The 23,990-nt window shown below is 38.3% G+C and overlaps 1 protein-coding gene across 3 annotated transcripts; it reads left to right on the forward strand.

Moving 5' to 3' along the window:
- Positions 1–426: 426 nt before the first annotated feature.
- On the forward strand, positions 427–23,812 carry LOC124630549 (zonadhesin-like). 3 transcript variants are annotated; one of them, XM_047164503.1, is made up of 36 exons: positions 427–577; positions 2,843–2,938; positions 4,932–5,120; positions 5,438–5,632; positions 5,870–6,079; positions 6,257–6,463; positions 6,581–6,775; positions 6,898–7,092; positions 7,191–7,397; positions 9,502–9,696; positions 9,870–10,067; positions 10,231–10,404; positions 10,651–10,857; positions 10,937–11,125; positions 11,419–11,616; positions 11,720–11,893; positions 12,105–12,311; positions 12,391–12,579; positions 12,668–12,865; positions 13,019–13,192; positions 13,351–13,548; positions 13,680–13,853; positions 19,347–19,553; positions 19,636–19,824; positions 19,913–20,110; positions 20,264–20,437; positions 20,597–20,794; positions 20,926–21,099; positions 21,190–21,396; positions 21,480–21,668; positions 21,778–21,972; positions 22,054–22,242; positions 22,333–22,521; positions 22,609–22,809; positions 22,892–23,089; positions 23,290–23,812. In XM_047164503.1, the coding sequence occupies exons 1-36, from the start codon at positions 511–513 to the stop codon at positions 23,511–23,513; spliced, it is 6,768 nt and encodes a 2,255-aa protein (XP_047020459.1). In that variant the 5' UTR covers positions 427–510; the 3' UTR covers positions 23,514–23,812. The 3 variants fall into 3 exon arrangements, with proteins under 3 accessions (XP_047020459.1, XP_047020460.1, XP_047020461.1); XM_047164504.1 differs by lacking the exon at positions 11,720–11,893; XM_047164505.1 differs by lacking the exons at positions 10,651–10,857; positions 10,937–11,125; positions 11,419–11,616; positions 11,720–11,893.
- Positions 23,813–23,990: the final 178 nt, after the last annotated feature.

Raw genomic sequence — 23,990 nt, forward strand, 5'->3', positions numbered from 1 at the left:
AAATCGTTGAAAGAAAATTTTTACCAAGAACACGTTATGTGATACTCTACAATAGATGCTCCGTTGACACAGATAGGCAGCAAAGTGATTAAAATTTACCTTTGTTACTAATCACTACTCATCATCATTCAAGCCATATATTTCGGGGTCGAGAAACGGACCTAAGATCATAAAAGGAAACAAATTACCTACATTGTAATTGTCTTAACTTTGTGTTATTACACAAAGGTAAAAACCGGACTCATTTCAAAAAAAGAATGACGCTCTTCGCGCCAAAACAATCTATGCGGCACCGGGGAAGTCTTGTCATAGACTGACGAACTACGTCATATTATGTAAAAAAAAACACACCAAACAGGTTTTACTGTATATCTATTGGAAGTCACGATGGATATGTTATTGTTGTGAATATATCGTGCTTAATAAAACACCTGGTTTTTGAAACGCGTGTATTATTTTGTATATAAGTTATACTGAATGTAAAATTATTTCAGAAGTAATTTAGACGCGATGACGGGTAGATTACTGTGTAGTGTCGCTTTAGTGGCTCATGTATTTGTTTTAGTTCTATGTACAGGTAAGGACATTTTTTAATAACAGATCATTGGTTTATCAAAAAATAAAAAACTTTTATACCATTACTATTTTCACACATTATAATTAACTATGATTTACGTACTTACCGGCTCCAAAATTTATCTACTCTTACCCCCTACGGCTAATCGGCTAATTAACAGTATATCTAACACTGATTATCTGATAAAATAAGTGATTTATTTTCGAAATTAAAACTGAATAATGAATCATCTCTTTCTCATTTTTCACGTGATTCTGATCATGTGGTGATGATGATTGAACGATGTTGTTGATCCATACATATTATTATTATCAATACATTCATGCAGTGTTTTGGGTTGATAGGTTATCGGGAAAAGGCCGGGAAATACCGTTTTTTCCACGTGCAAGTTAAGTTATTGAAAACGAGTAAAGACAGGTCTTTATAAACTGTCTAATGTTTGTTTAGAGATGAAACTTTCATGTTCATCTAATTTGGAAAATTTTGAAAAGTAATTAATACCAGTATTTGGACGCCATTCGCTTTGATTTTGTTACTCTAAACCGTCTAAAATATTACATATGAGCATTGAATTTATTTATCAATTTGTGTTTTTTTATTATAAAATAAGGCCAGCTGCGAATTAGTCTTTAAAAAAACCATCAAGGTCTGTGTTGTCAAGTCAACAATTCTCAAGTTATAAGTAGGTATTAATTTTACTAAATGATGAAAATATTACATAATTAAACAATCACATTAAGAGACTCCGACCCGCATTGATCAAGCGTGGTGGTTAATGCTCAATTCTTCTCCGAGCGATAGGAGGCCCAGCAGTACTATGATAAAAATGCTGATGATGATGATTAGGAGACTTTTTTAACGACGTCAAAATCATCAAATGACCCTGACTCGCTGTGGGTTAGCAGCGGTGAGGGAGTGTCAGACTTACTGACTAAAAACCGTCGTGTTCCGTCGTAGGCCTTTATGTACCAGCGCCGCGGTAACTCTTTCAAACAATCCCGCAGCCCCGGCAGGATGATTAGGAGACTAAGGTCCGTATTACAGAAGGCTACTCAAGTCAAGTTTGATCTCGAATCACCTGATCATAGTTTAAATATGGAATCTGCACTTGAGGGTTGTTCTTATTTCAGAACAGTACTTAAACTGCACTCAGCTGAATCGAGATTCAAATCGTGCCTCAAGCAGAGAATAGCTGTTTTCGTTTACATTTTATTTTTTTCGCCAACTTTGTTACAACTTACGCAAAATAAGAATTTAGTTTAACATCTAATTATTAATGAAATCATGATTTAAAGAAAACATAGGCTTTTTAATTGTAGGTTTTATTTAAAAATGCCATTTTTACGCCTTATACGCCATTATTTATACGCCAATAATACCTATAGCAGTTGGTTGTAATATCTAAAATTACAAATACGAGCGTGTTCGTAGAATGGAATGTTTTCTTTTTTTTTATTTTTTATGTGAACTTTTTACGGTGGAGGAATTGCGTAGAGGATTGGCTTTTTTTTTACATTTAATGTTTTTGGTGGGATATACATTTTCTTATCGAAATATTCAAAGAATTTTAAGGTATCGTGGAATGTAAGAAAATCGATAATGTGGACTGTTTAATGGAAATAAATGAAGCCCATGCTGTTGATTTTCCAACACAAGAATTGAAGAGATATCTCTGCAGACGAGCCCAGAGCAATCTTTTTGTGATTATTTATAATTGTTTTATAGTAATTTTAAGTGTGAATTAATAAAAAAGATGATCATTTTTACATAGTATTTTATTGAGAGAAAAACAAGTGTGTTTAATCATTTATAATTGTATGTACCTATACACCTCTGAGATATCTGAGAGGAACGCTGAAGTTCTGTTCAACCTTTTCTTCGAATCATCGATAGGAAATATATTATCATAATAATCAATTTCTTCAAAAATATCAATTTTTTGTTAGTCATTTAATTTTAACTTCCTATTCGACAACAAATTATTTGCTAAACTGACAAGGAAATCTCTGCTCAAGCGCGGTGTCGACCACACTTGCGTGATTATAGTTCAAATCTCTACTTAAACTGTAATCTACAACTGAGTAATGATCTACACTCGGCTGAACTATGATCACCGAATCTATGCTTGAGCAGCGTTCTAAAATTAAATCTCAACTCAAATCTAGTTTTAAACAGAGATCAGGACTTGAGTAGCCTTCTGTAATACGGACCTTATTAGTGTGTTAGTAGTGACATTTATTTCAACTTTTGTACTATCTTCTTTAGACCCACAAGCGTCGTCACCAACCAGTGAAACATCGCCATTCGATGATTCTTCAAATGACATCAGTCTAGTCAAGCAAAAGAAAAAATGTCATAGAGGTAAGTTTGTCTCAACAGTGATATCTTTTAATCTATGTTACCTTTGCCTTTGCCATATAAATCTCTCTATATGAAAGAAAGTTGTGTTATTACTCTATTCATCATTCAAGAACGGCTGAACCCATTTTACTGAAAATGGTGAAATAGATAGATGGTGTAGGTGAAACTATATGTAAACTGTAGTAGGTAATAATACCTATAAAAAGTACACTTCCGGGTTTCCGGGGTAATCCCGCGAACTTAATGATATCTGCATAATAAATAATTCTCACACTATAGTAACAACTAATTATTTAAATATTTGTTGGTGCCATTTACGACTTAGTTAGATGAACCAGAAAATCTAACAAAGTATATAAAGAAGAAATATGGAAATACAGAGTCTAACATTAGCTAATGCCTTGAGGAAAACATCTTAGTTTTTATAGATAACCAATGCCGATGGTTTTTTAACCATTTGTAAGAACCGGTTTCGTCAAAATAGATGAGCCTTCTATTTTAAGACGTTAACTTTAGTATAAATAACTATATAATATTATTGTACTTAGGTATGTACCTATAATATAAAACGTGGCTTACATGAGTCGTTAAATATTAGGTACTAGATTAACGAAACACATAAAAAAATACCAAAAACAAAACAATAAAAATTAAATGATAAGTATTATCACGCATTTCTAATATCTTAATTAAGAATTCACGATTTTAAAAGATAGCTATTAAAAACAAATAAATACTTTAATTATATTTGCTTATTGTTAAATACTTAAAATTGTTATTCAAATAAAAACATTCATTTTTACTGATAATTTCAGAGAGCATTAATCTATTTATCAGTAAGCCTCTTCTGGAAAAAAACCGACTTCACTACAAACCTAAATCCTTCTACTAAGTCTGACAAACATTTAATAAATCGGTTCAGCCAAACATCAAATAATCGCGCACAAACATACTTACAAGTTAAACTGAGAACCTCCTTTTATAATATGGTTAAAAAATCACATTTATTCTATGCCTAGGTACAGTCAACTTCACGTCAGTGGTAACAGTTTTATAGGAAAATCGTACTTATTACTATTGAGTTAAGGTGCATGACAGTTACCACTGATGTGCAGTCTACCGTACATCAGTTCATAGAGTACCTAGATTTGAGTACCTAGTTTGTTTTAATGTACAGTTTATTATAAACAGCTTGACCTTCCTGTTCGGATGTACACACTACATAATCAAAAGATAGAAATCACACGTTATTGCAGATTATTCTATAGGTACTGATGTCATATAAACACGTGGGTAAACCCAATATTACATACTATGCAATAATATTAATTTACTGTTCATCGGAGAACATTACTCGAATCAAAATCGGGGTACAACGTGAAAGTGTTTTAAATAAATAACAAAGTGATCCTATAAGGGTTCCGTTTTTTCCTTTCGAGGTACGGAACCCTAAAAAATACGCTGCAATATTTTTTTTTTTTTTCGTACATAAAAATCATAATGACATCTTGAGTTTCGAATATTTTTACAATTATTAATAAGCAGTAATAAATTAAAATCAACTGAACAGTGGTTCTTTCCCCAGACACATTTTTTGCTTCAAGGTTCATTTGCCTCTAAATTATTTTTCTCATGTTTTTAGTCACAAAATTATTTTGAAAAGGTCGTTAATTTATTAGCCATTACGTCTGTTGATACAGTTGGAAATCATTTCCAATAAACAGCATGTAGTCCAATAAACTTTGTCAAATAAATCTGTATAGTTTCAGTTCTATAAATATGACAAATATTTTAAACATTGTTCAAATAAAACTTTTGTTTAAAGTGTTTCTGTAGGCATAACAGCGTTATGGAATTACAATTTTGTTCTTTATTTTTTTTTTAACTTATTGGTATATCTACCAATTTGAGGTTAAAATACAGCCTCTGCCAAGGTAATGTTCGGATTTATATTGTTATAGTTAAATTATCGATTATTGATTTTGCTTTTTAGTAAAAAAATGTCCGAAGAACGAAGTGTATTCTCACTGCTCGCAATTAGTCCAACGAGCTCAATACTGCTCGGAGAAGGGACAGCCGTATCAATACTCTGAACAGGATACCACGTCTTGTAAGCAGGCTTGTGTCTGCAAAGAAAACTATCTGAGAAATGATAATGGCAATTGTATACCGGCAGAAAAATGTAAGTGTCTAGTGTAGTTTTCAAGTAGTTTATTAGATTGAAGGAATCACTACGTATAGAAATAGAAACTTCTCTAAAGCGGCTGTCTTCTCGCGATCAGCTCAAGCGACAGAATGAGTTTTCATCTGGTATTCACCAATAAATAGAATGATACGTGATGATGGTTTAGGAATATATAGGTACATATTCCAAACGCAGCTGGGGGGAGGGTGCAAGTTAACCATAAAATGTCTTCAAAATTCACCATTAATATATTGCAATGTATTTGACACAGGAACTTTCTGGGCGAATCGTTAATCGTTCTTCCATTTTGACAGGCCCAACCACATGCGGTGACAACGAAGTCCTTGCCAACTGTCCGACAGACTGCGCTTCTGACTACTGCCCGACGGAAGAAACCAAAGAGAGTACCTTTTGTGAGCCGCAAGAAGTTTGTCCTCCACCAGCGTGCAAATGTGCCTTTAACCATCGTCGAGCAGCCAATGGGACTTGTATACCCACTAGGAGTTGTCGTAAGTTCCCAATCTGAATTCAAAATTGGAATGACATGCAAGGGTTTTTTTATGTGTGTAAAATATTTGGTCATTTGTTCATACTACGGTCACTAGGATCTTAGTTCTCCCTTTCAACATTATTCCGTATTGTGTTTTTAGTTTATCTGTAATGATAAAAAAATACATAAACTTTGAAATCTTGAAAGTCAAAACATTAGGTCCTAAATCTCTTTCTATAACTCATCAATCTTCCAGCTCCCTTCGACTGCAGTGCAAGACCCAATGAAGAGTTTGATCCATGCCCCCCTCTGTGTCCCACTGATGACTGCAGCCAAGCTTCTCCAACTGGAGAATGTCCACGACTTTTCGGAAAAATAGGAATAGTACTGATATGCAATCCCCAATGCAGATGCAAGAAAGGCTATTGGAGACTCAATGGCGAATGTGTACCTTATGGACAGTGCCGTAAGTATTCAATTGCAAAAATAACAAAGACTAGGAAATCAGTGAGCATTTTGAATCAAGTTAATTACTAAGCTGATGATGCGAGCATAAAATTGCAGGCTATCATTATATACCCCAATAGTTTCAAAGTTATTCTTTAGAAAAAAATGTGATACGAAAAAACTACTTAATTCACAGCTGGAGTTTGCCCTGCCAATGAAAGATATTCAGAATGCATACAAGGAGAGTGCAGAGCTCTGAACTGTACCCAAAAGGACCAGTCAGTTCCTTGCGTCCGATTGGACCCTAAATTCTGCTTGAAAGGATGTGTATGTGAAGAAGGTTTCCTGCGAAACGAAAATGGGGTTTGTGTACCACAAGATCAATGTAAAAAGGAACCTGAACGTAAGTAGCATTTGTAGTACGATTGTATGAAAAGGTTTTATAAAATGTATACGAAAAATGTATGACAATACATAACTATACGGACTCAAGTAATTTACAGCGCAATTCAATTTTCAGCCACCACCTGCCCACCAAATGAGCAGTTTACAGAATGTACACAAATAGTCTGTAGAGCACAGAAATGCGAACAAAAGAATTGGCCAATACCGTGCCCTGGTATCGCTGCAGGATCATGCATTAAGGGATGTGTGTGCCAAGTCGGCTACTTGCGAGACGAAAACGGCGACTGTATACCTGAAGACCAATGTATACGTTAGTATTTTATTGAGTAGTAAAGTAAAAAATAATAATTAAATCATATTTGTCGGATAAACTCTAATATAACAGAGACCTATTACGGAAATTGTTTTATGAAGAAAGTATTTTTTTTGCAGCCAATCCCTGCCAACCATCCGAAGAGTTTTCTAACTGCACTCAAGCAGTTTGCAGAGCTCAGAATTGCTCAGACAAGGATATTCCGCAAGCGTGTCCGAATGTTGCTGACGGCGACTGCATACAAGGATGCGTGTGTCAGGAAGGGTCCTTGCGTGATGAATCCGGATACTGTGTACCAGAAAGACTTTGCAAACGTAAGACAAACTATTTCATTAAATGAGGTTCATGAGGTTCAGGTTTCATGAGGTTTTGCTAGCAAAATAACTCGTTTCATACAAAAAATATGTTTCAGTGAATACATGTCTTTTCAACGAAGAGTGGTCGAGCTGCGTTGAATCTACCTGCAGAGCACAAAATTGTACTCAGAAGGGACTGACTGTGGAGTGCCCGAATTTCAACATAGGAGATTGTACAACGGGATGCATTTGCAAGGAAAATTACTTGAGAGACGAATCCGGATTCTGTGTACCTGAGGAGAGCTGTGAGAAGAAAGAAGAACGTAAGTTTTTGTTTTATTTTATTTATTTTTTTACTTTATGTATCTGGTTCACCAACAATTGTTTATACAAGAAACAAGAACTTACGAGCTAGTACAGTAGAATAGCAGTTGTACAACAATTACTTATAGGTAAACTCAACATTTCAGTATAGACATGCACGTTATTACTAATTTACAAGTACAGTGAAATTAAATAAGCCAAACAGTATATATAAAAGTGATAATGTACATAATTACAAAAGGAAGAAAGCGATAAAAGTGATAAAAGTTAACTTTAAAATAACACTAATTGATATTACAATAAATTATCATCAATTAAAAAAAATAATTACGAACAGAAATACTAATACAGAAAAACTAAAAACTGTCAGAATTCAGTCAGGCCCGAGAGAATAGACTTTTTACTTTTGTGTGAATGCAAGTCGAGTCTATCGCTACAGCCATTGATGACCTTACAGAGCCTTGCGCAGGGAGAATAAGCGCCCAACACTGTTCTTCGCTGGGGTGCATACTAGGCTGTGATAGGACTGCGTGGAATTCTCGACGGCACACGAAGCCTAAACAGAGCCAGCAACTGAGATGACTTTTTGTGGGAAAAAATTTTGCACGCAAAAATAGCATCATTGAGTTTACGACGCGTATCTAAAGATTTCATTCTGAAATACTTCAATCTCTCCTCATAAGAACGTATTTTTTTGACTAGGCCATTTGAAAACGCTAAATGCCAAAGAAAACGTTTTTGAACCCGCTCGAGTCGCAAAGAATGCACGGCATAGTGAGGTCGCCATATCACACTACAGTACTCTAAAATACTCCGGATTAAACTATTGTACAGTAATATTTTTGTGCTATTGTTTTTGAATGATCTGCAAATCCTATCATTTTGGAAGCTTTTTTGGTTATGGAGTTGACATGTGGTACGAATGTTATTTTTTTGTCATATATTACACCGAGATCACGCATGGTATCAGCTTCTTTTAAAACAATGCCGTTAATTAAGTATTCAGATGCAACAACATTTTTCGCAATTTTTCTTGTAAATGTCATTTGGTGACACTTTTTAGCATTTAGGTGCATATAATTTTTATGACACCATTCGACAAGCCTATTGGCTTAGCCTTTAACATCATCAGGACCAGTAATTATCTTAACAGCTTTTAAGTCATCAGCGTACATAAATATCTATATATTAATAAAATAATTAAATAAAACCGGACCCAAATGCGAACCCTGAGGAACTCCGGAAGTGACTCCCCTGAGAGATGATTGATAGCCATTAACCGCAACAAAAAAGTATCTATGCTGCAAATATGAATTCAACCATTGTAACATTGAACCAGATATACCGTAAGCGTGCATTTTTGAAATTAGAATATTGTGTGAGACTTTGTCGAAAGCTTTACTAAAATCTGTATAGATAACGTCAGCTTGTTGACCGGAATCTACCGCAGCTATTAACATTTCAGTGAATGGCACTAGATTAGTGCTGGTGGAGCGTTGTTTTACAAACCCATGCTGATTTTCATTTAAGTATAATCTAAGATGGTTATGTACATATGGGCAAACTAGTGATTCAATAATTTTTGAAAATGCTGATAAAATCGAGATAGGTCTGTAGTTAGATACAATTTCTGTTTCGTCTGATTCATAAACAGGAACAATCTTTGCTATTTTCCACTCTGAAGGAAATGTACCGGTACACAACAACTTATTATAAATTAACATAAGAGGAAAAGCTAATTCAGATGAACACATTGCTATAAATTTAGGGGGACCATACCATCCGGACCTGCACCTTTATTAGTATCAATTTTTATGAATAGCTTTTATGTATTTTCTTTTGGCCAAAAAAATACTGGAATTATTTTTAGTGATTGCCTGTCCACCTAACGAGGAATGATCGGACTGTGTCGACGCTCTATGTAGACCACTAAACTGTACGGAGTTATTGCGAAAAATCAAGCGTTTGTAAAGAGAATTTCCTTCGCGACAAAAACGGAGTTTGCGTTCCTAAAGAACAGTGTCCCGGTGGTCTGTTTTTGTCTCAGCAATTTGTTATTGTATTATAATAATTTCTGTATATTTATAAATGGTATTTTTGCAGCCACTACCTGCCCATCTAACGAGGAGTTTTCAAAGTGCTTCTTAAGGATCTGCAGAGCTCAATTCTGCCAAGATAAGGGTCAGGACATTCCTTGTCCAGATATCCCGGAGGAATCCTGTTTAGAAGGATGCGTGTGCAAAGAGGGCTACTTACGTAATAAAAACGGTGAATGCATTGCCGAAAATGAATGCAGCGGTATGTATTGCTTAAACTAGGTATTAAATGTCGCCAAGCCTACCAAAGACCAGAAGATTTATGAATTGGGTGGAAAACCAAACTACATTCGAATTGTTTTATGGCGATACTTGAAATATTTGTTAACCTTGAGACAACGAGCAACAATGATTACCATATAATACTCTTTCCAGCCGATCTCTGTACCGCGCACGAAGAGTTTTCTAACTGCACCCAAGCAGTTTGCAGAGCTCAGAATTGCACAGACAAGGGAATTCCGCAAGCATGTCCAAGTGTTGCTGACGGTGACTGCAAACAAGGATGCATTTGTAAGGAGGGATACTTCCGTGATGCTAACGGATACTGTGTACCAGAAGAACTATGTAATAAAGGTAAGGGACTCATACATAAAAACAATATTTTACATGTACAATTAACAAAAATTTTAAAGATTACAATGAAGTAACCAAATCCGACTAATCGATACACAGTCACAACCAATGATCGAGTACTTATCATTACATAGGTCATTTTAGCAATATTTTGTTGTTTTAGAATGTGGAACAAACCAAGAGCTACGTTGCATGAACTCGTGTCCCCCTCAGAAGACTTGCAGTACTCGTAGGTTTGCCGTCACCTGTCCACCATCCCCTTATGTCTGCAAATGCGTTTGCAAGCCAGGACACGTGAAAGACGATAATGGGCAATGCATTCCTGAGGAACAATGTGGTAAGCAGTGCATAGATCGCATATTATAATAAATTGGATGGTCTGGAGTAAAAATCAAAGAAACATTATGTTTCATGTCTCATCCATTCTAGGACCAGTCCATTGCTTTTATTAAAGATGGGAGAAGGAATGCTGAGCGATATCCCTGTGACGATCGATATCGATGCCTAAAGTAATTTTAAATATTTCTATTTACAACTTGGAAAGTATTTTTAATCGTTTTTTTTTTTTTAATTACTTTTCCAGATCAATTATGTTCACAAAACGAAGAATTTTCTGAATGTGTGCAAGCTACATGTAGACACCAAAATTGTACTCAAAAAGGAATGCCATTGGGCTGTCCGGGAATTGTTACCGGAGATTGTAAATCGGGTTGCATTTGCAAAGAAAATTACTTGAGAGATGAATCAGGATTATGTGTACCTGAGGAGGAATGTGATGAGGAAGAAGGCCGTAAGTTTTTGCCTCGTTTTTTTTTAAATGTTATCACGAATGTTACGTTGAAATCTGTAATTTTGTAATTTTATTTTAGCCAAAACCTGTCCACCTAACGAAGAAGTGGCAGAGTGTGCTAACGCTCTTTGCAGAGCACTAAACTGTAGAGAAAGGGGTATGCTTTTACCCTGCCCTGGGGTCACGAAATGCATAAAAGAATGTGTCTGTAAATACGGCTACCTTCGCGACGAAAATGGCGTCTGTGTGCCTACAGAACAGTGCCCCGGTGAGTAGGTTTTTATTCCAGATTTCAATTTTCAAGGTGCTACCATTACCACATCATCATCCTTCGAGCCTTTTTCCCTACTTTGTTGGGGTCGGCTTCCAGTCTAACCGGATTCAGCTAAGTACCAGTGCTTTACAAGAAGCGACTGCCTATCTGACCTCCTCCACCCAGTTACCTGGGCAACCCAGTACCCCTTGGTTAGACTGACTACCCGTGACGACTGCCAAGGATGTTCAATGACAGCCGTTACCACATACCATTGTTTAATTGATTTCAAAAATTTTCATTTGCAGTTCCCACCTGCCAATCTAACGAACAATTTTCAAATTGCACTCAAGCGATCTGTAGAGCTGAGTACTGCACGGAAAAGAATCAGTCCATACCCTGTCCAGGAATCCCAGCGGGATCTTGCTCTGAAGGATGCGTGTGTCAGGAAGGATTCTTGCGTGATGAAAACAGATATTGTATACCAGAAGAACTATGCGATGAGCGTAAGGGTTTTATAAGCCAGTTTTGATTCTATTAAATCCTTTGTCCAAAATTAAGTGTCTCTAAAAGAATAGCAAAAAAATTACAAGTAATTGTTATTTGTAGACTGTGGAATAAATCAAGAGCTGCGTTGCGTGCAGCCCTGTCCCCCTGAAAAGACTTGCAATAATCGTGACCTTGCCGTCAGCTGTGCGCCATCTCCTTGTATAGACCAATGTGTTTGCAAACCAGGCTTTGTAAAAGATGATCTTGATGAATGCATTCCTGAGGAACAATGTGGTAGGCATTACACAGACCGCATTACAATGTAAAAAGATGTTTTATTGTCATCCTTAGGGCCAGTCCATTGCTAAAACTTTAAGTTTTATTTAATGAAGGAAGGCTGAGCGTCCTTATTCTTTTGTCAATTTCTAAAGCGATCTTAGTTTATCTTTGGTACTTCAGTCAGGCTGTACTTTTAATCAGTTTTTTTTTTAAATTGCTTTTGCAGATAAATTATGTTCACAAAACGAAGAATTTTCTGAATGTGTTCAAGCTACTTGTAGACACCAAAATTGTACTCAAAAGGGAATGCCATTGGGCTGTCCGGGAATAGTTACCGGAGATTGTAAATCGGGTTGCATTTGCCAAGAAAATTACTTGAGAGATGAATCAGGATTATGTGTACCTGAGGAGGAATGTGATGAGGAAGAAGGCCGTAAGTATTTTCCGTGTTTTATTTTTTGACAATGTTACCACGAATGTACCAATGACAGTAATTTTGTTTTTAATTTTAGCCAAAACCTGTCCACCTAACGAAGATCTGGTCGATTGCGCCAACGCTCTTTGCAGAGCACAAAACTGTAGGGAAAGGGGTACATTTCCTCCTTGCCCTTCGGTCCCGAAATGTGTCAAAGGTTGCGTCTGTAAATACGGTTACCTTCGCGACGAAAATGGCATCTGTGTGCCTACAGAGCAGTGTCCCAGTGAGTAGCTGTTTATTCCAGATTTTACTTCTAAGCGCCATGATTATCATTTCACTTTTTAATTAAATACAACATTTTAAAATTGCAGTTCCCACCTGCCAACCTAACGAAGAGTTTTCGACTTGTACTCAAGCGATCTGTAGAGCTGAGTTCTGCAGTGAAAAGAATCAGTCCATACCCTGTCCAAGTATTCCAGAGGGTTCTTGCTTAGAGGGATGCGTGTGTAAGGAAGGATTCTTGCGTGATCAAAATAGAAACTGTGTACCAGTAGAACTATGTGATGACCGTTAGTCAGTTTTGATTCTATCAAATCCTTTGTACAAAATTTAATGTCTCTAAAATAACAACAATCAGACCTTCGTGTTTTGCAAATTACTTATCATATCAATAATAATCATTTGTAGTTACAGTCACCAATTTTCTTATTTGTTAATTTTAGAATGTGGAAACAACCAAGAGGTACGTTGCGTGCAATCCTGTCCCCCTGAGAGGACTTGCAATAATAGTGACCTTGCCGTCAGCTGTGCTCCGTCCCCTTGTGAAAACAAATGTGTTTGCAGACCAGGCTTTGTAAAGGATGAAATTAACGAATGCATACCCGAGGAAGAATGTCGTAAGTACAACCATATAGCAACTAATTTTTATGTCAAAAAGTCGAAATCATGTCTATTTCATGTTACTGTCCTTGGCAACTGCTATTTCTCGACACCTTTTTACACGCATAAAAAGGAAATATCATATTCAAGCTACATAAGTTACTTCTTTTTCCAGCCGGTCCCTGTAGCGAGAACGAGGAGTTTTCTAACTGCACCCAAGCAGTTTGCAGAGCTCAGAATTGCTCAGACAAGGATATTCTGAAAGCATGTCCCAGTGTTGCTGACGGCGACTGCATACAAGGATGTGTGTGTCAGGAAGGATATTTCCGTGATGTAAATGGATACTGTATACCAGAAGACCTATGTACTAAGGGTAAGGGATTCACAAACAATTTTTAATCACTTAAAGAACTTTGTAGAGAAAGTGTAATATTGCAGAAGATAAGACTAACAAAGTTAATTTTAGATGTATGTTTAATTTATATATTCTTTCGTAAATTATAGAGTGTGGAACAAACAAAGAGCTACGGTGTGTGCAGTCTTGTCCTCCTGAAGTAAATTGCGGGAATCGTTTCCTTGCCGTCAGCTGTGCACCATCCCCTTGTGATTACAAATGTGTTTGCAAACCAGGACTCATTAAGGATTATAATGATGAATGCATTCTTGAAGAACAATGTGGTAAGCATTACACAGCGTACATATCATGTCAAGTAAGATATTCAGAAGCATTGGTACAAAAAAATATTTGAAATAATTATTAAATTCTTGACCGTTATTTGAAGCTTACTAGTTTGAGATAGGCACCTACGTGTTTTCCGCTTTTATCTCCGTCCTTTTCTACCCCATATCTTGCATCTCTCTCGCACACCGACCAGTTTCACTCCCCACCAGGCAGGAGGCGACGAGTGTTCTCGGCGGCCACAGTTCGTCATTGGCGTCTTGTTTTCCGCCCGAGAAGGTTGTCTAACCAACCGCTGTAGTATTTCGTTGAAAAATAAACTCAGTGCTCTCGCAGAACACAGGTGAGTTTATAATATTTTATACAATTTGTTAACGGTTTTACCGTTCGATATTCGATTTTGCGAAATCAAGTGTTAATATTTTGTACATCTACCCCTTTTTTGTCACGAGTTTCTTCCGTGTACTTTTTTTTTCAGTAATTTGTTTTCAGAATGAGTGACTTATAAAGCAAATACAGATGCGGTAAATAATAAAGCTACCACAGCCCGTGCACGTGACTATGGAAAAGAAAGCAAGCCCGAAGTTCCTAAGGCACCTGTGGCCCTAGTTCAATCCTGCAAGGCGTTCAACGGTTTGACAAAAAAGAATGGTGTGAGGTGCGGTCCAACCAGCATCTCCTTAGTTCGGACTGATCACTACCGCACTTGAAGAGGGCTGATGGTGTCAAGAAAGCTTTTCGGCCTTGAAAGACTTGGTACGCTCCCCTCGGACTACCAGTAAGTCTGTTAGCCACCTCCCATGGGGGTCGGCTCATTATCACGGCGTGTGATGGTTTTCGGCCTTGAAAGACTTGGTACGCTCCCCTCGGACTGCCAGTAAGTCTGTTAGCCACCCCCCGTAGGGGTCGGCTCATTATCTCGGCGTGTGATGCTTTTCGGCCTTGAAAGACTTGGTACGCTCCCCTCGGACTGCCAGTAAGTCTGTTAGCCACCCCCCGTAGGGGTCGGCTCATTATCTCGGCGTGTGATGCTTTTCGGCCTTGAAAGACTTGGTACGCTCCCCTCGGACTGCCAGTAAGTCTGTTAGCCACCCCCCGTAGGGGTCGGCTCATTATCTCGGCGTGTGATGCTTTTCGGCCTTGAAAGACTTGGTACGCTCCGCCTAGGACTGCCAGTAAGTATGTTAGCCACCCCCCACAGGGGTTGGCTCATTTTCACGGACCCGCGCAGGGTACCAATCTTGCATGTTGCGAGACGCAGCATCATTACAAAGTGGGGACCAGTAAGTATACTAGCCACCCTCCACAGGGGTCGTTTCATTATCACGGACCCGCGCAGGGTACCAATCTTGCATTTTGCGAGTCGCAGCATCATTACAAAGCAGGGACCAGTAAGTATACTAGCCACCCCCCGCAGGGGTCGGCTCATTATCACGGACCTTCGCAGGGTACCAATCATGCATGTTGCGGGTCGTACCATCATTGCAATCTACCCTCGCAGGGTGGCTTTTTGGATCGACTTTCGAAGAGTCGCCATTATAACCTTCCCTCGAAGGGAAATGGTAATCACACTCACGCTGAATGGCGTGTGACGCAAAACTCTAAAAGCTCCCTTGGGATATCACGAGTAAATTACAATAGGAACCATGTCCAACAGAGGAAACAGAAAGCGTCCAGGACCGCAGGCGGACTTTGATGCGTCCAACAAGGCACGTAAGTTATGACTTTCCAGGCGGGTTGCCTAACATTATATCAAGACCAATGGAAAGAAATGGGAGCTCCGCCTTTCTTGTCAAAAATAATAACTGGGTATCGCATACCATTGGCCAAGAGCCACCTTTGATAGATAATGCCAGATTTGACCAGAGAGTCCAAAGAGATGGATGTCGTCATATCCCAAATGATAAAACAAAAAGTTCTATTGATAGCTGCAAATTCTGCCAGCTTCCTTTCCAATATGTTTCTTGTGCCCAAAAGGCGACGGAAAGAACCGTCCAATACTCAATCTCAAGGTTCTCAACAAGTTCATAATTACGGAACCCTTCAGTTTAATAAATGTTTTTCGGGTGCTAGAGTTTCTTCAGAAAGACGAATGGCTGTGCAAGTGGATCTCGCCCAGGCTTACTTCTACCTTCCGGTAGCCGGAGGTCACAGACATGTTCTTCGACTAGTATACAGAAGAAGACTGCTTCAGATTACGTGCCTACCATTTGGCTTAAGCACGGCACCCAAGACCTTCGCCACAGTGACCAATTTGGGTGGCTCAAACTTTGAAAACTCAAGGGTTACTTATAATTGTGTATCTCGATTTTCTGGTGGCTCACCAAGATATATTTGCCTACTTTGGGATCATTTGCACCACGTTTTGGATGGCAAGTGAATAAATCGCAAGCATTATCAACAAGATAATGACAAAACGCACTACGTGACAAACAGCACGACAAACTTAGAAGACCTGCATAGCTTGATAGGACTTTTAAACTTCGCAAGTTTTCGTTGTTCCATACGGCAGACTGCATTACCGGGCTCTCCTCACTTTCCTCAATGCAGTGTTGAACAGCAATCTATACCTACCCTATTCATGGAACCGTGAGCCAAACGGTGAACAAACCATAAAAAGGGTTCTTATAAGTCACGATTGAAGTAATGATCATATTTTATAAAAATAACTACGAAAGTAATATACTGACAACATTAGAAATGATATTTTAGAACGATGTCTGTGGAACTTATGCAATCTTTTCAAACTTATTTGAAATCAAATATGTATAATAAAGGCCGTAAATTATTTTCTTAATTTTTAATGAAATATGTAGTAAATCGTTTACATGTAAAATGAACCTAGAAGTCTTGACTGTCATACATAGAACCCTACTTAATTGAAGACCACGATACTAAGAACATTTTACATAAAAATGTGACGTTTTTGTCATCGGTCGGGTTATACCCACCATTTTGAAAAAGTGTCATTCTTTGGTTACATTGTGGGCTCACGGCTCGGTGAATGGAGTATAGCAATGTTGAACCTACCAGCAGATGCCTTAGCAGATCTAAAGTGGTGGCTGGTCAGCTGCCACCAAACCTTGGATATTCATTCGCCACTTCCCTGTCACCTTATAACCACGGACGCCTCCGATGTAGGATGGGGGCACAACTGAACGGAACTCCCGTAATGGGTTCATGGAACGAGAGAGAAAAAGGCTTTCACTGCGATCTGAAAGAGATGCTTGCAGTATTAACTGGAAAATCACGGCAAGTTGCTAAAGAGATCAACAGCCATTTTTCAATGCAAAAATGGGACTGTGGTGTCATATCTAAGAAATCAAGGTGGCACCCGATCAAGGAGCCTACCGAACTTGACGTACAGAGTATTCAGTTATCTTGAGCTGTATCAAATCTATCACGTCGTGAATCATATACCAGCCCTATTCAACAGTCAGGCAGACCATCTCTCCCGACACAAACCTCCACCGGAGTGGCATCTTGTATCAGCAGTGGACCTACTTGCCTCGAAGCGAGCCCAGGGACACATAGTTGTGTACTACGTGCCCCTAGATCTGAAGGACCCGAAAGCGGGGTTCCACGATGCCTTTTTCTCAAGTTTTGACTTACCCGCTAGCATGGGTATTACCGCCACCTTACCTTATACCGTTGGTCCTCAGTCATCTCAATTCAGGAACGGGAGTTAATCTCATAGTAGTTCCTTCGGTGGCACCAGGTATTTTGGCGAGCAGATTTGAAGTCCCGATCATTAGCAGTACCCTACACACTGATGAACCTCGAGCAGAAACCGATAGACACAGCAACGGGGATACCCCCTGCCAAGGTCAGGGAAATGGGGGGGGGGAGGGACAAGGAGTCTCTCCGACTGAAGTCTTCTTCAATCCACACGCAACACTTATCAATCAGCTTGGAGTCGATGGTTAAATTGGGGCGAAAAGTATGAAATTGGATCCTATGAATCCTTGAATCCCTATTTGGACCTATACTTACCCAATTTTTAGCAGACTTACACATAGTAAATAAACTAACATACAATACTATTTTATTACACAAGTCAGTTATAGCTACACTATGCAATGCAGAAACCACTGGAGAGCTAGGTTCACACGTTCTAGTCGGACACAATTTAAAATCAATAGCGCTGAGCAAACCTGTTCCCCGGGAAGCCGTCCATCTGGAATAATGACCAATTGGTAACCTACTTAAGTGCAGTAAACGTAGACGAGAATAATCCATTTGCAACTTCCAGGCACACTGCTGCTCTTTCTTTTGCTAGCTTGTTTCGGAAAGGCGAGTCCATGATCTTTCCTTGCTTGCAATAGACCCAGAACATTTCAAAAACAACAAAGATAATTTAATCTTATGGCCAGTCTTTGGCTCTAAGACCGACAGTTCTAGTCATAGGCAGTCGGGTTGTTGTTTGATGGATAATCAGGAAAATATAAATCTAAGTCCAGTGTATTGGGTCAGAAAGACTAAAGCCTTGTTAGAAGATAGACGGACATCGGCTAATTCCTTAAATTTATTTATATCCGTTAGAGGCCAACCAAAGGCAGGCACCCGAACGATGATGCGGGTGGATTAAGACATTGTTAAAAGAGGCAGGAATAACTACAACCCCAGGAAGCTTCCACTCGGCGGTAGCGTCAAAATCTGTGTTGACAATATACTTTTGGACGATATATTAGCAAAGGGTAATTGGCGATCAGGCAATACATTTGCCCATTTTTACAGAAGGGAAAGATACCCACTAAATAGAAGTAGCAAGTTATCTCGATTATTTAATTAATCCAGCTGATTAATGTCTATATTTTTGTTACTATTGTTATTAAGAAGTATCGCAATGTTTTTGTTAATTACTATTAGAAAATGAAATCAATTTTGCTTTTGTTCTTGCATCTCTCTTTTAATTTTTATTACTCATCCTTCGAGCCCATTTCCCAACTATGTTGGGGTCGGCTTCCAGTCTAACAGGATGTAGCTGAGTACCAGTACCAGTTAACTTTGATTACATTAGTATTCCAGGACGCAATACACATACTTACATGTGATTACTCGTGTACCTAAGTACCTATTTACATACACAATTTCATTGTGCTTTTGCTCACATTGGCGTCCACTTCCACCAGGCGATAACAAACACGTCTCAAACTAGTAAGCTTCAAATAACGGTCAAGAATTTAATAGCAGCGTTTTACCTGAAATAAAACGCATATTAAATACTTACCTTATTTGAAGCTTACATTTTAATTTCTGCCTGGTGTTTTCGACTCAATGACGAACTGTGGCCGCCGAGAACACTCGTCGCCTCCTGCCTGGTGGGGAGTGAAACTGGTCGGTGTGCGAGAGAGATGCAAGATATGGGGTAGAAAAGGACGGAGATAAAAGCGGAAAACACGTAGGTGCCTATCTCAAACTAGTAAGCTTCAAATAAGGTAAGTATTTAATATGCGTTTTATTTCAGGTAAAACGCTGCTATTAATTTTCAGATAAATTATGTTCACAAAACGAAGAATTTTCTGAATGTGTTCAAGCTACCTGTAGACACCAAAATTGTACTCAAAAGGGAATGCCATTGGGCTGTCCGGGAATTGTTACCGGAGATTGTAAACCGGGATGCATTTGCAAAGAAAATTATTTACGAGATGAATCTGGATCCTGTGTACCCGAGGAGGAATGTGATGAAGAAGAAGGCCGTAAGTATTTGCTGTGTTTCATTTTTTTTCAATTTTACCACGAATATTATGGTGAAAATTGTAATTTTGTTTTTAATTTTAGCCAAAACCTGTCCACCTAACGAAGATTTGGTAGATTGCGCCAACGCTCTTTGTAGATCACTAAACTGTGATGAAAGGGGTATAATTCCACCTTGCCCTTCGGTCTCCAAATGTATAAAGGATTGCGTCTGTAAATACGGTTACCTTCGCGACGAAAATGGCATCTGTGTGCCTACAGAGCAGTGTCCCAGTGAGTAGCTGTTTATTCCAGATTTTACTTCTAAGCGCCATGATTATCATTTCACTTTTTAATTAAATACAACATTTTAAAATTGCAGTTCCCACCTGCCAACCTAACGAAGAGTTTTCGACTTGTACTCAAGCGATCTGTAGAGCTGAGTTCTGCAGTGAAAAGAATCAGTCCATACCCTGTCCAAGTATTCCAGAGGGTTCTTGCTTAGAGGGATGCGTGTGTAAGGAAGGATTCTTGCGTGATCAAAATAGAAACTGTGTACCAGTAGAACTATGTGATGACCGTAAGTCAGTTTTGATTCTATCAAATCCTTTGTACAAAATTTAATGTCTCTAAAATAACAACAATCAGACCTTCGTGTTTTGCAAATTGCTTATCATATCAATAATAATCATTTGTAGTTACAGTCACCAATTTTCTTATTTGTTAATTTTAGAATGTGGAAACAACCAAGAGGTACGTTGCGTGCAATCCTGTCCCCCTGAGAGGACTTGCAATAATAGTGACCTTGCCGTCAGCTGTGCTCCGTCCCCTTGTGAAAACAAATGTGTTTGCAGACCAGGCTTTGTAAAGGATGAAATTAACGAATGCATACCCGAGGAAGAATGTCGTAAGTACAACCATATAGCAACATAATTTTTATGTCAAAAAGTCGAAATCATGTCTATTTCATGTTACTGTCCTTGGCAACTGCTATTTCTCGACACCTTATTACACGCATAAAAAGGAAATATCATATTCAAGCTACATAAGTTACTTCTTTTTCCAGCCGGTCCCTGTAGCGAGAACGAGGAGTTTTCTAACTGCACCCAAGCAGTTTGCAGAGCTCAGAATTGCTCAGACAAGGATATTCTGAAAGCATGTCCCAGTGTTGCTGACGGCGACTGCATACAAGGATGTGTGTGTCAGGAAGGATATTTCCGTGATGTAAATGGATACTGTATACCAGAAGACCTATGTACTAAGGGTAAGGGATTCACAAACAATTTTTAATCACTTAAAGAACTTTGTAGAGAAAGTGTAATATTGCAGAAGATAAGACTAACAAAGTTAATTTTAGATGTATGTTTAATTTATATATTCTTTCGTAAATTATAGAGTGTGGAACAAACAAAGAGCTACGGTGTGTGCAGTCTTGTCCCCCTGAAGTAAATTGCGGGAATCGTGGCCTTGCCGTCAGCTGTGCACCATCCCCTTGTGATTACAAATGTGTTTGCAAACCAGGACTCATTAAGGATTATAATGATGAATGCATTCTTGAAGAACAGTGTGGTAAGCATTACACAGCGTACATATCATGTCAAGTAAGATATTCAGAAACATTAGTACAAAAAAATATTTGAAATCATTATTAATTTTCAGATAAATTATGTTCACAAAACGAAGAATTTTCTGAATGTGTTCAAGCTACCTGTAGACACCAAAATTGTACTCAAAAGGGAATGCCATTGGGCTGTCCGGGAATTGTTACCGGAGATTGTAAACCGGGATGCATTTGCAAAGAAAATTATTTACGAGATGAATCTGGATCCTGTGTACCCGAGGAGGAATGTGATGAAGAAGAAGGCCGTAAGTATTTGCTGTGTTTCATTTTTTTTTCAATTTTACCACGAATATTATGGTGAAAATTGTAATTTTGTTTTTAATTTTAGCCAAAACCTGTCCACCTAACGAAGATTTGGTAGATTGCGCCAACGCTCTTTGTAGATCACTAAACTGTGATGAAAGGGGTATACTTCCACCTTGCCCTTCGGTCTCCAAATGTATAAAGGATTGCGTCTGTAAATACGGTTACCTTCGAGACGAAAATGGCGTTTGCGTACCCAAAGAACAGTGTCCCGGTGAGTACATAATTATTTGTTTAGGCTCTTATTTTTCAGGGAACCAATAACATAATATCATATTGTTATAACAACAAAAAAAAATTATTAATTCATCTCCTTTTTGCAGTTCCCACCTGCCCATCAAACGAGCAGTTTTCAGATTGCATTCAAGTACCCTGTAGAGCACAGTTTTGCACTGAAAAGGGTGGGCCTGTATTCTGCCCGAGTATCCCAGAGGGGTCTTGTGTGGAAGGATGTGTATGCAAAGAGGGCTACTTGCGTGATGACGATGGCAACTGCGTTGCTGAAAGTGAATGCAAGGGTACGTAATAATAAAAAATAAAGTAGAATTTTCAAAATTGGGTTCAATTGGGAAAAATAACTAATTTGATTTATTTTTTAGCTGTTACCTGTCCACCTAATGAAGAATTTTCAGAATGTGCCAACGCTGTTTGCAGACCACTGAATTGTACGCATAGAGGTCTATCCTTGCCTTGCCCTCAAGTCTCAGGTTGTGACAAAGAGTGCATCTGTAAGGAAGGATTCCTTCGAGACAAAAATGGTGATTGCGTACCTGAAGACCAGTGTCCTCGTGAGTTATTTATCGAACTTTAATAAGATGTACTGCATAACCCCAGTTAATTTTATGAATGTAAAATAAATTAATTCTTCTTATTTTCAGCTCAAATAACCTGTAGCGAAAATGAAGTGTTGGACGCTTGTCCATCAAAATGTACTTCGGATTATTGCCCAAAGTCGCCTAATGAAAAAGAGACATGTCTTCCATTATTCCCATGCACCCCGGCTTGTAGATGCAGATTTAACGAAAAACGAGCTGAGAACGGCACTTGCATACCCACTTCTAGCTGTCGTAAGTCCATTTACATGTCAAATAAAAGTTGCAGTACAATGTATATCTGAGCATAAAGCAGTAATGGTCTCCATATTTACTTTTTAGCTCCGTTTGACTGCAGTGACCTTCCAAATGAAGAGTATGTCGCCTGCCCACCTTACTGCCCTACCGATGAATGCGGCCAACCTAGGCTTAAAGGTCGATGCCCGTTCAGAATAGGTGTAGTCCTGGAATGTTTCCCAAAATGTCAGTGCAAGGAAGGATATGGCAGAGTTAATGGAACTTGCATACCATTTGAAGAATGCCGTAAGTTTTGAGTAATTTTAAAGTGCAACAATACTAGGCTTATGAAATTATAGACTGGAACTTATAATCATTTTTATTATAGCCGATCTTTGTCCTGCCAATGAAGAGTACTCCCCATGCGTGGAAAAGACCTGCAGACCCCAAAACTGTTCAGAAAGAGACACGAAAATTGAAAACTGTTCTCCTTGTACTGCAACTCCATGTCACAGAGGCTGTGTGTGCAAGGAAAATTACTACAGAAATGAAAAAGGAGACTGCGTCCCCTCTGAGGAGTGTGAAGGTAAGAATATCTTGTGTGTTAAAAGCGTCATTACCAAATTGTAGCAGTCTCAATTAATTTTCATAACGTTAAGCTAGTTAAAAGCTTTGTGGAATCATTAGTTCGAAAACAAGACTTCATCCAAACATTTGGCTAATGTATCTTCTAAGATATACCTAAAATCGCTCCAAATTATAATTTTAAATATGTTTTTTCCACAGCTTCCATCTGCCCTAATGAGAACGAAGTCTACACGCCAAACTTCAAGGAATGTCCCCCAAATACCTGCAACTCCTTAGTAGCTAAGTACAAGTGTGACCCAAACCAGAAGGAGGGTCCAGGGTGCCTCTGTGCCTCAGGATACTTAAGACTAAACACAACTTCACCATGTATACCACTGTGTGACTGTCCAGAGATGGCTAGTTCCCCAGATTGTCTTAAATAAAACATTTCATTATCAGTCTAGCCTTTTCCTAGTCACGTTGGGGACGGCTTTCAGTCTAACAAGACAAGACTGAGTATAAGTATTTTACATGGAGCAACTGTCTGTCTTATCTTCATAAAAAAACTATCACGGAATCCAATATTAGTTGGTAAGACTGATTGGTTAACCCGTCTTCTATTTAATAATTAGAAAATTTTCGAGTAACAGGATCCACTTGTTTAACGTGGTTACCGAAGCAAGGATGAACTCGTTAATGTTTCAGCCTTTTAAAATGTTCAATTAAATCTTTAATACATGCATTTTTTGTTTTATTTCCCTCATCAACATCATCAACCTCGTCAAAAAGCAATGTTTTGTGTTTATTGATTAATGTCATAAATCAGTATGGGGATGAATTATAGTACACATTACAAGGATTAAGTAATTGACCGGTATCAGATTGACTAAAACCTTTGAGTGGATTCACGAATTTCTTTC

Source organism: Helicoverpa zea, chromosome 5 (genome assembly GCF_022581195.2).
Source record: "Helicoverpa zea isolate HzStark_Cry1AcR chromosome 5, ilHelZeax1.1, whole genome shotgun sequence".
In the NCBI taxonomy this organism is placed as follows: Eukaryota; Metazoa; Arthropoda; class Insecta; order Lepidoptera; family Noctuidae; genus Helicoverpa; species Helicoverpa zea.